Source organism: Saimiri boliviensis, chromosome 4 (assembly GCF_048565385.1).
Source record: "Saimiri boliviensis isolate mSaiBol1 chromosome 4, mSaiBol1.pri, whole genome shotgun sequence".
Classification (NCBI taxonomy): domain Eukaryota; kingdom Metazoa; phylum Chordata; class Mammalia; order Primates; family Cebidae; genus Saimiri; species Saimiri boliviensis.
Window position 1 is genome coordinate 31,124,312 of NC_133452.1, and position 15,758 is coordinate 31,140,069.

At 46.1% G+C, this 15,758-nt stretch overlaps 1 protein-coding gene across 2 annotated transcripts in view; it reads left to right on the forward strand.

The window, feature by feature from the left end:
• Positions 1 to 4,879: 4,879 nt before the first annotated feature.
• The window catches only part of NHSL1 (NHS like 1), a 276,841-nt gene continuing 265,962 nt past the window's right edge, over positions 4,880 to 15,758 (forward strand). The window contains exon 1 of one of the 2 annotated variants that reach the window (XM_010337559.3): positions 4,880 to 5,742. In XM_010337559.3, coding sequence (XP_010335861.3) covers positions 5,454 to 5,742 — 289 coding nt within the window. In that variant the 5' untranslated portion in view covers positions 4,880 to 5,453. The remainder of the gene's footprint in view (positions 5,743 to 15,758) is intronic. The other variant, XM_039467645.2, reaches the window with a different exon arrangement.

Below are 15,758 nucleotides of genomic sequence, written 5' to 3' on the forward strand. Positions count from 1 at the left end.
TTGTGGACTTCATTTTTGTTAATCCAAAAAGTAGTGGAAAAGCTTTGCAGATTTTTGAGCTGGGGGAGGGGGACACAATCAGATATGCATTTTAAGAAGCTCTCTCTGGCTAATCAAAGACTAGGGTTATTTTTTGTTTTGTTTTTTGTGACAGAGTCTCACCCTGTCACCCAGGCTGGAGTGAAGTGGTGCAATCTCAGCTCACTGCAACCTCTGCCTCCCATATTTAAGTGATTTTCCTGCCTCAGCCTCCAGAGTAGCTGGGATTACAGGGGAGTGCCACCATACCGGGCTAATTTTTTTGTATTTTTAGTAGAGATGGGGTTTCACCATGTTGGTCAGGCTGGTCTCAAACTCCTGACCTCGTGATCCACCCACTTCGGCCTCCCAAAGTGCTGGGATTACAGGCATGAGCCACAGTGCCTGGCCAGACTAGGGTTATTTTTAAGTTGGTGAGAAATTAGCACTTGCCTATGTCTGTTAGAAGCAGAAGTCTCTTTTTGGTTTACTGGTCTCCAGACTGGCTGGACTGAGGTTTCTACCACTTGGCTAATCCCCCATATAAACCACAGTATGTCATGGACAGAAGACTGTTATACACTATACCCCGTGGTGCCTGTGGCATCTTTTTCACATCATGGTAATTTTTTTTTCCCTAGCAGTAAGATAATACAAAAAAAGTATCAGTCATTAGACTTTTAATTCAGGAACAATTTGTACTATATATAAAAAACCTGGGAAATAATATAGTCTATCTGAATGTTCCACTTGATTTTAGAGTCTTTAAAAAAGACATGAATGTCCACAACTTTTGGTCTTGGCATTGATTTAACAGAATTTCCCTTTAGATTTTAATGAAAAACAGAATGGAGAGTGTTCCTCATAATTACACACACACACACACACACACACACACACACACACACATATGGCTAGGCTTTCAGGGCTTCTTTCTTCTTTCTTAGATCTTGATGATCATTGAGCAGAGATGAACAGGCATGGGACAGGGCCCAGCCACTGAACTTAGGAAGTAACATTAAATTCTTCTTGGAAGAAGCTGGCATGTTTTTGTTCTGTTTTATATGTTACTTAATGGGATGTTAGATGGGAAGTTGTGACTGATGCACCAAGAAACGACACATACCAAAATTACTTATGAAATTTCAAGTAAATAGTTGAGGACTGCTTAGATGCTCAATCATACAAGCTACAAACGACTTAAGTGTAAGAGGGCTTTTGAGGATTTGGACAAGGCTGCCCTGAGAGTCCTACTCTCACCCCACAATGGGCGGGGGCATTGGCATCGAACACCAAGCTGAGTGAGAAGGGCTTCTCCAGGCCTCCCAGGGAGCTTGCTAGCTGCTTCTGGCCAACAGCAGACTGGGCTCAACTCTCACCGGAGGAAAGCCGGCATCCTAGGGCAGCTGGCGGAGGGCTGTGCCTGGGAGGTCACTGTGCTATCTTCCAACCACACTGTGTGAGACTCAGATACCATATGTGGAATCTGCAGCAGGAAGGTCAGCCTGAGGTCATTTTAAAAGGGATTCTTCTGAAAAAGTCTCACTGGAGGGTTGACAGGACCCTGATGGTGAGAGTCTGTGTGGAGGGGACGGAAGGAAAACCAAGGTTGGGGTAGAATAAGCAGCTAGAGAAAATTCATGGCCAGTGTCAGGAAGCATGGCCAGACATTCCCAGAGAGGGCTCACGATAGTGTTCACAAAAGAGTCACTTTCAAATACCCACCAAGCCCAGTGTGGGTGACCCCTTTCCACCAGAGGACCAGTTCAGTACCTGCCTTCCTGCTGGCCTCTACCCCTCCCTCCCCTTACCGTGGTTAGCAAGTGGGCTGCGGGAGGGTGACATGGGGGAGGAACAAAGCTCCTTGCCCACAGTTCTGCCCACAGGAGGCCCCTGCTGGGGAAGGGGACAAGATTTTAATTGCTGAATTAAGAGCAGGGTTTTTCTCTTAAAATAACAGGATTTCCTATTATATGAGAGAATAAAAAAGTTATGGGACTGCTGTTTCATTCTGCGGAAGAAGAAGAACTATCCTCCCTATCCTCATGGAACAGACTATCAAAGGGACAGTAGAAGACTAAAAGTTAAGTTGCTTTTATGGATACACCAAGAGTCCTATTAATTCCATGTTCTGGTTATGTATAGAGTTTACATTCAGCTTCTGGAGTAGTGAAATCATTTTATCAGAAAAATTTTTATTGATATTACCCCAGGGTTACAAATTTACAAAAATATCCTTGCCCTTTTTTATTAGTCTATGTGGCTAAACCATAATTCTTTCCCAACCAATGGGAAAGTCTCAAGGGAACAGAAGATGGAATAAACTACAGAACAATACTGGACCACAATAGACTGTTAAAGCAATTAGGAAGGAAATGTTATACCTAAGGTACTTGTATCTAGAACATTCAAGGAACTATTACATCTTAATGATGGACAAAAATTAATGATGGACAAAAGTTTTATTTAATAATGGCCAAGAATCTGAACAGACATTCTACAATGTTATATTTTTTCACAGGTAGCTGATAAGGTCATGAAAAGATGCTCATTATCACTAGCTATCAGGAAAATCCAAATTAAATCCACAATGAGATAATATACCCACTAGAATGGCTGTAATAAAAAAAGACATAAAAGTTGCTGAGGATGTGAAGAAACTGGAACCCACATACATTGCTGGTTGGGTGGTAAAATGGTGTAGTCGCTTTGGAAAACAGATTGGCAGTCCCTAAGAAAGTTAAACATAGAGTTACCATGACTCATCAGTTCCACTTCTCAGTATATACCCAAGAGAAATGAAAACACACATGTTCATAGCAGCATTACTCCTAATAGCCAACAAGTGGATACCCAAATGTCCATTAACTGATGAATGGATAAACAAAATGTGGCACATCCAAACAAAGGGATATTATGCAGCCTTAAAAAAAGAATCAGAACTGATCCATGCTACTCCATGGATAAACTTTGAAAACATTACACTAAGTGAAAGAAGCCAGTCACAAACAATCACACACTGTATGATTTCATTGATATGAAACCTTTAGAATGGGCAAATCCATAGATATATGAGTGGTTGCAATTGGCTAGTGATGGTTTGGGAGGGAGGGAACTGAGTACTAAAGAGAACTGTTTTTTTGAGACCAGTGTGATCAAAATGTTCTAAAAGTGATTATGGTGATATTTCCACAACATTGTAAATATACTAAAAAGCACTGAGATATACTTTAAATAGGCAAATCATATTGTAATTTTTTTTTTTTTTTTTTTTTTTTTTTTTTTTTTTAAAGACAGAGTTTGGCTCTGTCGCCCAGGCTGAAGTGCAATGGTATTATCTCGGTTCACTGCAACCTCCGCCTTCCGAGTTCAAGAGATTCTTCTGCCTTAGCCTCCTGAGTATCTGGGATTACAGGCACCCACCGCTATGCCCAGCTAATTTTTATTTTTAGTAGAGACTGGGTTTTGCCATGTTGGCCAGGCTGGTCTCGAACTCCTGACCTCATGCTATCTGCCCTCCTTGGCCTCCCAAGGTGCTGAGATTACAGGCGTGAGCCATGGCGCCCGGCCGTATTGTATACAATTTAAAAATGATATGCATGGTCCACTACACGGAAGTCTCAAGATGGCAAGGACAGAGCCAGCTTTACACATTACCTTATCTGTAGCCAGTGCCCAACACACAGCCACAGCTAGTATTTCTTGAGGAAGCTGCACGCTTTTCTACTGTTCCTGGTGTTTATCAAGTGCTTCATAAATTACAAAGCAGTTTGTTTTGCATAGACAGCAGCAGTTCCTTTGTGCCTCATAACAATCCTGAAGGTGGTCAGAGTAGGTAGTAAGAAATTGTTAGTGGCCTACATTGTAAAAATTAAGCCGCCGTACAACAGGGTAAAGACCAAAACAAAACTGCATCTGTCTACTAAGTTTTGTGTGGAGGAGCTCTGTCCCAGGCCCATTTGTCTCCCACCGCTCCTGCCCCCCAGAGATGGAATGCGCTTCTCATTACAACCTGCGCTGCTTTGGGAGACTGATTCCCAAACAGCCACGAAACAGAGGAGAAACCAGGGTCGACTGGAAAGCAGAAACCAAAGAACCCAGATTCCTTTTCTGAGCAAACATAGCGATGGGCCAGTGGGATTTTAGCTTCGGGATATTGAACCCAGTCTTCTCAAATACTTCCTACCAGAAGGTTTGAGTTAGCGGGTGTCCCATGAGCGCGATCTCAATAGCATGTAGCTTACATGTCTTCCAGGCTCCGCATTCAGGGTTCTAGGTTCTAGTCCCCCACCCCCAACTCACATGCTTGGGGGAAGGAACTCAGCTGAGGCACATTTCAGCTTGGACCTTTCCAGCTGTAGTGGCAGGCAGCCACAGGGGCGTCACCTTGCTGAAAGAAACTCACTGGACGCCCCCTGAAAAGAGGTCTTAAGAAGTTGTTCCGATTGGGACGTGGACTCCCACTCGGCGACAGAACACCCCGGCCACTGGACGATTTAAAGACGTTCTCTTTTAGATCCACCGAAGCGGCCCAGGAGTCTTGGCCACTTTCCAGTAGGCAAGTGGGAGAGACCAGGGGGATCCTGAGGGGCCCGGGGCGTTCCCCGCGAGGCGGGGCGCGCCTGACTGCGGAGCGCCGTGGGCAGAGGCGCAGGTGAGCAGCGCGAGCGGGGCTGGCCGCGGCAGTCCTGGCGCCTCCGCCTTCGCGGCGCCCGCGCTGCGTGCCACCCCGGCCCAGGGCGCTGGCGAGGGCTCGGCCCCACGACTCGGGGGCTGCCAAGGGGAGTTGGGGCGGCGACATGGGCGCCCCGGGACTGTGCGCTCGCGCCCGCCCCGGCAGGGTGCGCTGAGGCGCCGGGGACAGCCACTGGCTGCGGCCGCTGGGCGCGGCGGCCGCGGGAGCCGCAGGTGGTTCCCGGGCCGGCCCTTTTCTCCTCCCCCTTTCCTTTCTTTCGCCTCCCCTCCCTCTCGCCCGGTGTCGGCGGCACTTCCCCCGCTTCCTCCTCCCTCTCCAATCCGGAGGGAGGGAAGGAGCCGCCGGCGCTTTCCTGCCCGCCTGCAAACTTCAGCGGGACTCGCGGCTCCCCTTGCCGCCGCTGCCCGGAGCTGCCCCTGGAACTTCCTCTCGCCGCGCGGCCCGGGAAGCCCTGAGGGTGGAGGGACGCCGCCGGGCGCCAGGCAGCTGCGCCTCGGACCCCAGCCCTGCCCCGCGCCGCCGGTGCCCGCCCGCCTCCCCGCGCGCCCCTCCGTCGGTCCTTCCTGCCCTGCCGGCCTCTCCCCCGTGGGCAAGGGCCGCCAGGCTTCCCTCGGCGCCCCGCCGCTGCCGGGGACTTCCTTTGTGTGTTGGATGCAGGCTCGCGCCCCGCGCCGACGGGGGGCGGACTGAGGGCTGCGCTAGCCCAGGCGGTCCCCCGCGCCGCTGGCCAGCCCCCGCCATGCCCTTCCACCAGAGGACCCTGGAGCCCGCGCGGCTGCGCCGGCCCGAGGCGGCGAGGGCCGGGGCTGCGGGCGCGCCGCTCTTCCGCTCGCTGGAGCAGGTCAGCTCGCACGCCCTGGGCTGCCTGCTGGCGCAGCTGGCCGACCTGTCGCGCTGCGCCGGGGACATCTTTGGCGAGCTCGAGGGCCAGGCGGCCGCGCTGGGCCACCGCACCGCCGCGCTGCACCGTCGCCTCGACACCCTGCACGCCGCCACCGCGCGCCTGGACCACCGCCGAGTGAAAATCCGTGAGTGGCCGGCGGGCCGGGGGAGGGGAACCGGCGTGGGAGGCACCCGGACAGCTGCTCCCGCCTGCCCCCTGGCGGCCCCGGGTCGGCGCGGGGGCTGCGGTGCCCCGCGATGTCCGGGTCTCGAGTGGGGACCGCCGGACCCCGGCGCGAGGCTGGGCAGGTGGCAGGCGCGCGCATCGCGCTGTGGCTTTCGGATTCCTGGAGGGTCTTGGCTGCCTCGAGGGAGCGGGCGCGGGGGGTGGGAATTGGGCTGGCCCAGTCCCCCGTTCGTTCCTTCTGTCTGTCCGTGTGTCTGTCTGTCTGGGAGGCAGAGAGGAGACCCCGGAGCGCTGTCGACAGAGGAGGAGCCAAGGTCGTGGGAAAAGGGTCACAGGCAGGTAGCCTGTTGGAAAAGCCAGGGGAGAATATACATCTGGGCACAGAGTAGTTACAGTTTTGGAGACTTCAGGAGGATCCGTTTATAAAAACCTGGGGATCTTGGCAAGTGTTGAGGCTGCTTGCCACCTCTCTTCCCGCCGCCTACCTGTGTTCTTCTTACCTACAAGCAGAACTATGCAAACTTTGAGTTAAGGGTTTTCCCATTTGGCCTGAATCTTCTTTCTTCCCCTAGACTGACCCACCAACTCTTTGTGATTCAGAAGACCTTGACCTTGAGTTCAGGCTCTGAATCCCATTCATCTTTGTCTGGCTTCCTCCAACCCTGAAAGTCAAGTCTATGTCCTGACTTCGTGATCTCTCCTATCACCCATTTCATTTAAGCAGCTTAACTGGCTCCGGTGAATGAAGCAACTGGAATTTCCTGCTGGCCTAAAGCAGAGAAACTTTCAGCGAGATGTCTATGTGATTTCTCCCTTTTAAGTCCGTGAACTTGGTCATTATCTTATGTGTTAAGAATAAATTAGAGATAGTTGATGGGTTGCTGGGTGGGAGGGGAGATGTTGGTGTAACACATGCATAGATTTCAGCACCTCTGGAGGAAATGACCTTTTCTCCTAGAATCACTTCATATGCAATCTCAAATAGCTCATTTTCAGCTAGCTAGAAAAACTTAGCTATATTTTAACTACCTTACAACCGGAGTTCAAAATTTTCAATTATTTAATTCCAGTGAGATTGTTTGCTATAATACATCTTCAAGTTGTGTAATTATCATGTGGCAGTTTAACATTTTGGGTTCATCTCTTTGTGCTGTCAGCACATTCATATGAATTGTGGACAGTTCCGAACCTGGGAGAGCCTCCCACTCCAAGAAAAAAAAAAGTCAGTGGGGAGAAATCAAAGTGATTTCATAAAGTTGTTGACATAGGGCCGGGTGTGGTGGCTCACGTCTGTAATCCCAGCACTTTGGGAGGCCGAGGTGGGTGGATCATGAGGTCAGGAGTTCGAGACCAGCCTGGCCAATATAGTGAAACCCCGTCTCTACTAAAAATACAAAAATTAGCTGGGCATGGTGGTGTGTGTCATGTGTGCCTATAGTCCCAGCTGCTCGGGAGGTTGAGGCAGGAGAATCGCTTGAACCTGTGAGGTGGAGGTTGCAGTGAGCTGAGATCCTACCACTGCACTACAGCCTGGGTGACAGAGTGAGACTCCTTCTCAAAATAAAAAGTTGTTGACATAATCAGGATATAGCTACTTAATGTGAGTAATGACTTCATGTATATACTAGGATATACTGTCCTAGGATGTCATGTTCTACGTGGCAATCACAAGTTGCTTCTGTGTGTTTTCTGTGTAGGGTGTAGGTGCGTGGGAGAACCAGAATTTCACCCTTGACAAAGAATGTGATGAGAGATCTGACTGATAGGTGAACTGATCTGTTGTGGGAATTAAAGAAAAACAAGAGAAAACTCCCTGAAGGTCAAGAAGTACTTCCTTTACTAGTTTGGTTTTTATATTTAAATGTACCACTTTTCTCTATTCTTTAGTACATATGCCCCAACAGGCTACTGTCCATAGCCAGAAATCCCCCAAATTCTCCAGATTAACTAAGGTTGTTCTAATTACAGTGACTGAAGTAACTCTTTTCAAAACTTCTCACAAGTTCGTTTGAATCTTAAATGGTTGTGATTTCATATCTGCCATCCAGGCTGGAGCACAGGGGTGTGATCTCATCTCACTGCACCCTCCACCTCCTGGGTTCGAGCTTTTCTCCTGCCTCAGACTCCTGAGTAACTGGGATTACAGGTGCATGCCACTATGCCCAGCTAATTTTTGTGTTTTTAGTAGAGACGAGGTTTCACCATGTTGGCCAGGCTGGTCTTGAACTTCTGACCGCAGGTGATCCACCTGTCTCCACCTCCCAAAGTGCTGGGACTATAGGCGTGTCCCGCCCCATTTTCCTTTTTTTAAAAAAAAAATCATGCAAGGAGGCTTTTTATTGAATAGAATTATGCCTAAGTACAAGTGCACAAGTAGAGAAGAAAGCTGACTATAAAGACATTAATTTTTGTGCTTTCTTTCACCTTCACACACTTCACTTTTTTATATGCTACAAAGCAGTGAAATGCCCATGCATTACCATCTGTTAGGATTCTTTTAAAACAATGCTTCAAACCTTATTGCTGTATAAAAGCTACAGTTTGAAGTCATTTTGGTACCATTTTAGGCAGGTCTTCAGAATAACATACTTCATTAGTATGGATGCCTAGACTTTTAGACTTGTAATTGACCGTAAAGGCCATCCATTTTGTGAACTCTTACTCAGAGAGGAAATCCAGTCCAAGAGCATTGCAGTAATTCACCCCAGGTTAGGTTTTGGGTTAATGACACATCTGGGCCTGAAGCCCAAACCTTCTGATTGGCTTGCCTGTCATCCCACTGTCTGTGTTTCTTCCCTTTGGAAGAGTGTGGGGCCAGGCACAGTGGCTCATGCCTGTAATCGCAGCACTTTGGGAGACCGAGGTGGGCGGATCACTGAGGCCAGGAGTTCAAGATCAGCCTGGCCAACATGGTGAAATCCTGTCTGTACCAAAAATACAAAAATTACCGAGACTGTCTCAAAAAAAAAAAAAAAAAAAAAAAAAAAAAAAAAAAGACTCGTGGAAATGGGGGGCAAAGTTTAGATACAGTCCTTAAACAGTCCTAAGGATAACTGTGACTGTTACTTCCATCCTTCTTGTTAGATAAACCTTTTAATGAGTCTCCCCAGGAGCAATTAACAGAATCCAGCAGTTTACCAAAAACCTCTAGCAATTGAGGACAGCATATTTTAGTGACGGATGGCTCTCTACTATAAGAAAGGATGTGAAAATGTCAGTGGAACAATTAAAAAAAAAATGTGGCCTAGTGCGGTGGCTCACGTCTGTAATCCCTGCACTTTGAGAGGCTGAGGTGGGTGGATCACAAGGTCAGGAGATCGAGACCATCCTGTCCAACATGGTGAAACCCCGTCTACCTAAAATACAAAAAAAAAATTAGCTGGGCATGGTGGTGCATACCTGTAGTCCCAGCGACTCGGGAGGCTGAGGCAGAAGAATTGCTTGAACCTAGGAGGCCGAGATTGCAGTGAGCCGAGATTGTGCCACTGCACTAGAGCCTGGGTGACAGTGTGAGACTTCGTCTCAAAAAAAAAAAAAAAAAAAAAAAAAAAAAAAAAAAAAATGTGTAGACACTCTTTGCAATACAGAGATAGTATTTTAGTCCTGTGGGCTGGCCCTGCTGTCCTCAGTTGATTCTGAGAAGTATTTCATCAACTTTGCCATTCCTTAAAATCTTATGGGTAGAAAGTGATCCAAAATAATTTTTTGTCATGCTTTGGGGAGAGTGCATGTTATTACTCCTATGTTCACTGAAGACTCCCCTGCTACTTTCTTTCCCTGATGCCCCCAGGTTGAGGGGATGCGCCCATGGCTTTGGTTCACCTCTGTCACCACATTTACCAAGGGGACTTCTGTACCCGTTGGCCAGATAGCAGGACCTTTCAGGTCCAGGATGGTCGAGTCTTTGTTTTTCTGTTTTTTTTTTTTTTTTTTTTTTTTTAATTGCATTTTAGGTTTGGGGGTACATGTGATGAACATGCAAGATTGTCGCATAGGTACACACACGGCAGTGTGGTTTGCTGCCTTCCGTCCCCTCACCTGTATCTGTCATTTCTCCACGAGTCTTTGTTTTTCTAGAGCTTAGAACAATGCCTGGATATGATAGCTCAGTAGATGTTTGAATTCAATTAATAGTGACTTAGTGCTTACTGTCAGGAATAACAACTATAAAAACTTTAGGGAGGAAGGTGGACACATCCTTTGAGGCGGGTGGATCAGTTGAGGCCAGGAGTTCAAGACCAGCCTGGCCAATATGTCAAAAGCCCATCCCTACTAAAAATACAATACTATTATCATTGTTAAGGGATCGAGACAATTACTTTAAAAAAATGAAAATGTAAACTTTCTACCTTTAATGTTTAATGCTTAACTCCTAGTCTCTGCTCCTGTCTGTAACTTTTACAGACACTTCATTAATTTTGCTGACATAGTAAGTTCTCATGGAAAATAGTGACAACAGCCAGCCACAGAATAGTTACATCTTGGCTCTGTAAACGTCAAAATAGACTTTGCTAAGCAGAAATCAGTAGACACTCAACCTAATAGTCCTGTTTTTATTTTCAAGCTTCCTTTCTCTTTAAAAGCAGTTTTGTTGAAATAAAATTTACACACCATATAGTTCACTCACTTAAAGTGTACTGTTTGGCTGGGTGGGTGGCTCACACCTGAAATTCCAGCATTTGGGGAGGTTAAGGTGGGTGGATCACTTGAGGCCAGGAGTTCAAGACCAGCCTGGCCAACATGGCAAAATAATGTCTCTACTAAAAATACAAAAATTAGCTGGATATGGTGCCACATGTCTGAAATCCCAGCTACTTGGGAGGCTGAGGCATGAGAATCACTTGAACCCAGGAGGTGGAGATCGCAGTGAGCTGAGATGGCAAATTGCACCCCAGCCTAGGAGACAAAGCAAGACTTCGTGTCAAAAAAAAAAAAAAAGTATACAATTTAGGGAGTTTTTAGTGTATTCACAGAGTTGTGCAACCATTACCACAGTTTTAGAACTTTTTTGGGGGGGATAGTCTTGCTCTGTCACCCAGGCTGGAGTGCAGTGGTGCAATCTTGGCTCACTGCAACCTCCACCTCCCAGGTTCAAGCGATTCTCCTACCTCAGCCTCCTGAGTGGCTGGGATTACAGACATGCGCCACCATGCCTGGTTAACTTGCATTTTTAGTATAGATTTCACCATGTTGGCCAGGCTGGTCTCGAACTCTTGACCTCGTGATCCACCTGCCTTGGCCTCCCAAAGTGCTGGGATTACAGGCATGAGCCACCACTTCTGGTCAATTTTAGAACATTTTTGTCACCCCAGAAGAAACCCCAATGCTCATAAGCAGTCATTCCTCATTTCCTGTGAAACCTCTCACCCTTAGGCAACCACTAATCCACTTTCTGCCTCTCTAGATTTGACTTTTCTGGACATTTCATACAGGTGGAATCATGTGACTGGCTTTTTTTTTTTTTACTTAGCACAGTGAACTTTTCAAAGTTCATAATTTGTTTCTTTTTATAATTAATAGCACTATTTTATGATTGAAAAAGCATTCATGTTACTTGATTAAAAACCTTATGAGGTAGGAGGGAAGGGCTGGTTGTATTATACACATTTATTACTCTTTTTAATTGGTGGGTGACAATTGTACATACTGATCATTGTACATTTGTGAATACAGTCTTTGCATAAACAAGTCTGAGAATTTGGCAGACACTCTAGGCTCATACTTCTGAGTAGTATTTTAGGTGGTGAGATGCATTCTCATACCTCACAACAGATTGTCCCCTCACCTAACTAGAGGGTTGGCTGGTCCTGATGTCAGAGTATCTTTGCTTTTTCTTCAGATGCAAGGTACTTGTCAGAGTTCTAAAGACAGAGGCTTCCCTGTACTTCTTCTTTTTTTTAATTAAAAAAGAGATGAGGTTTCCATATGTTGCCCAGGCTGGTCTTGAACTCCTGGGCTCAAGTGATCCTCCCTCCTTGGCCTCCCAAAGGAGCTGGGTTTACAGGTGTGAGCCGTGCCTGACTGACTACACTTCTAATAGGCTGTGTGGCTGTTTTTGTGCCTGACTGCTCTGAAATTGGTGTAAGATTTGCTTTCATTGACACATACCACATACTAGAGAGGGTGTTGGTGGTGGTGTGGCCCTGCACCTCTCCAGTCTCAGTCCCTCAATTTATTAAGAGAAATTGACAGGTAGCTGAGTGGTCAGATTGCACCCTCAGGTTAAGGAGGCCAGATGATTTCTATGCTTGACTAACTTTAAGAACTTCTTGGAACTTTTGTTAAAATTAGAGATTCTGAGACCCTTCCAAAGCCCTGTTGAGCCACAGTCTCCAGTATGTTTAACAAGTGCCATGCTGTCCTTTGGCCAGGCAAATTGAGGAGCACTGCAGTAGTCTAGAAAGCTCTTTGGATTGGGAATTGGGAAACCTGAGCTTGGCTTCACCTCTGCCATTTCCTAGCAGAAATTTTGAGCAATTTATTCAACATCTTAGGACCTTAGTTTTCTTATCTGTAAACAGAGACCTTGACAAAAATAATCTCTGCTAGCCTTTACAGTTTTGGCATTTTGTGATTCCATGGAGGGATTTGAAAAGTTTTTATTTATTTCGAAAAATAGGAAAATTAAAGTTGCATATTTTTTTTTTTTTTTTTTTGAGACGGAGTTTCGCTCTTGTTACCCAGGCTGGAGTGCAATGGCGCGATCTCGGCTCACCGCAACCTCCGCCTCCTGGGCTCAGGCAATTCTCCTGCCTCCGCCTCCTAAGTAGCTGGGATTACAGGCATGCGCCACCACGCCCAGCTAGTTTTTGTATTTTTAGTAGAGACGGGGTTTCACCATGTTGACCAGGATGGTCTCGATCTCTCGACCTCGTGATCCACCCGCCTCGGCCTCCCAAAGTGCTGGGATTACAGGCTTGAGCCACCACGCCCGGCCTAAGTTGCATATATTTATGGTAAACTTCACCCCTCCCCCAAATCAGGGTCTGGCTGTTGCCCAGGCTGGAGTACCCAGGCTGGAGTTCAATGACTCAAGTGATTTTCCCACCTCAGCCTTCCTAGTAGTCTGGACTACAGGCACATGCCACCACGCCAGGCTAATTTTTATATTTTTGATAGAGACAGGGTTTCACGTGTTTCCAGGCTGGTTTCACATACCTGGGCTCAAGCATCCACCCATTTTGGTCTTCCAAAATGCTGGGATTCCAGGTGTGAGCCTCTCTGCCTCACAAACAAGAGAATTAGATATATGGGTCTATATTGTGGCATGGCTAAATCAAGCTAATTAACATATGTGCATTACCTCACATACTTTTTTTGTGGTAAGAACACTTGCAAGTATACAGTACATTGTTACTAGCTATGGTCCCCATGTAGATTATAGATCTCTTGAACTTATTCCTCTTAACAGAAATGCCAGTACCTTCTTCCTGTAGCCCTTGGTAACTACCATTCTACTCTGTGCTTCTGTGAGTTTCATTTTGACCATTTGCTAATGATATTTGAGGTGGATACTCTTATTATTTCTGTGTGACAGACAATATAACACTAAGGCACAAATAATTTGTTGGCCCACGTTGACAGCTGGTAAGCAATGGAGCTGGGCTTTCAACCTAGATAGAGTTCAAGTTCAGATGAATTTGTAAATACAGCTTTGTTAAATAATCCCTGTGGTTCTCTTGATGGGGCACTGAAAAAAAAATCTTTGTGTCTGAAATGAACCCTTCGTGACCATGTGGACTCTTTGTACATTTAAAAAAATTATTTGTTTATTTACTTATTTTAAGAAATTGGCATCTCACTATGTTGCCTAGGCTGATCTCAAACTCCGGCCTCAAGCAATCTTCCCACCTTGGCCTCTCAAAGTACTAGGATTGTAGGGGTGAGCCAGCACACCCAGACTGTATGGACTCTCTTAGCTAATATTTTATTCACATAGAGTGCATGGCTTGTCACATGTTGAGGTATTAGTCACTTGCCAAACAGATCAGGCAGGTACTTGTTTCTAATTTGTGTATATTCTGCCCACAATACATTCATAGCTCCCTCCTCATCTTTAAAAAGTGCCATGTCATTATTTAAAGAGAATTGTGTTTAAATGCATTTGCCAAACATTCAGATTTCTAGGAGAGTTATTTCTTGAATTATGAGAGTTTATCCTTTAAATCAAAACATCAGTCTCCTCATTGATTCTTGGGTATTAGGAAAATAATAACCTGGTTTAAAAAGCTACCTACATTTAGGTTGAAATTATTTATCTAGCAGTAATCTGGTTTTCTGCTGCATTAGAGAAAACCCTAATATTAACATTTCAGTTGTATAAATTTTAAAATGGAGACTAGCAAAATGAAAAAAAATAACGAAAGAGAAACATTTGAGTTCTGTAATATTTTGGAGAGAGAATTCAGAAGCAAAAATAATGCAATGTTTGCCTCTGGTAGTCATTTTAATATCTTTAAAAAACCAAGTTTTTCCAGCAGTGAAGGTGTAGAAAGAAAAAAAATCAGGTTTTAAGTATAAAATAAAATGGCTAGCACCTTACTAGGCCCCTAGTAACTTACTTAATTCTGATTCTCCTCAAATTGGTTTATGTCCTGGAATGAATGACTCCTGCGGGAACTGGAGTTCAGATGCAGCAGTAGAGTGCTGATGGCCATCTTGTTCCACATGCCGGTTTCATTGACGGTCTCTACTTCTCACAGCGCACTTCAGCGTCACTTTGCGCAACGCAGGGCGGGAGCTTCTGTCTTTGAGGAACTCTCTGAGAAAAGGAGCTTTCAAGCCCCCCACTTTTTTTTACTCTGTCGCTCAGGCTGTGGAGTGCAGTGGCATGATCTTGGCTCACCGCAACCTCTGCCTCCCAGATTCTCTTGCCTCGCCTTCTGAGTAGCTGGGATTATGGGCGCCTGCCACCACACCTGGCTAATTTTGTATTTTTTGTAGAGATGGGGGTTTCACCATGTTGGCCAGGCTAGTCTCGAACTCCTGACCTCAGGTGATCAATCCACCTGGGCTTCCCGAAGTGCTGGGATTACAGATGTGAGTCACTGCACCCACAGGCCTCCCCTTTTCTTTGGACAAATGATGTGTCTATGACAGCCTTTGGCATTGCTCAAACAAAATGTCATTACTGTAACCTGTATCAAGGCAGTAGCAGAATTCTGCTTTCTGATGTCAGACTGTCTTCACAGGGATTTTTTTTTTTTTTTTTTTTTTCCTGAGAGGGAGTCTTGCTCTGTTGCCCAGGCTGGAGTGCAGTGGTACAATCTCAGCTCACTGCAACCTCTGCCTCCCTGGTTCAAGTAATTCTCCTGCCTCAGCCTCCCGAGTAGCTGGGACTACAGGTGTGCACCACCATGCCTGGCTAATTTTTTGTATTTTTAGTAGAGATGGGGTTTTACCATGTTGGCCAGCCTGGTCTCGAGCTCTTGGCCTCAAGTGATCTTCCTACCTTGAGCGCCCAAAGTGCCAGGATTACAGGCATGAGCCACTGTGCTCAGCCCTTTCCAGGGATTTTGTATTGCCTGATGGTGTTGTCAACAAATGCTGGACATTTGCCATAAGCCAAACACCTTAATATGAGGTGAATATTATTTCTGTGTGACAGTGATACAGTGAAGGCAGAAATAACTTGTTTCCCACATTCACAGCTGGTGTGCAATGGAGCTGGGCTTTGAACCAGGCCAGTACTGTCTCCAGGGCTAGTCTGCCCAAATACCGCATGTCACTGTCTGTTACCTGATCTAACTTCAAATTATGACCTTCCCGTACTCATATGAGGGGAAAGGATGCCAGGAAGATACAGTGAAAACCTGTCAAATATCTGAGAAAAAAACAAGAAGGCTTTTGGGCTTTTCCCTCTTCCTTCTCTTTGTTTAGAAACCTCTCAAACTACTAGCAGATGGCCAAGAAATTTGAGACACACATCAAAAGTACTTACTTAGCACAGTGCCTGGCACATAGCTAACATTTATT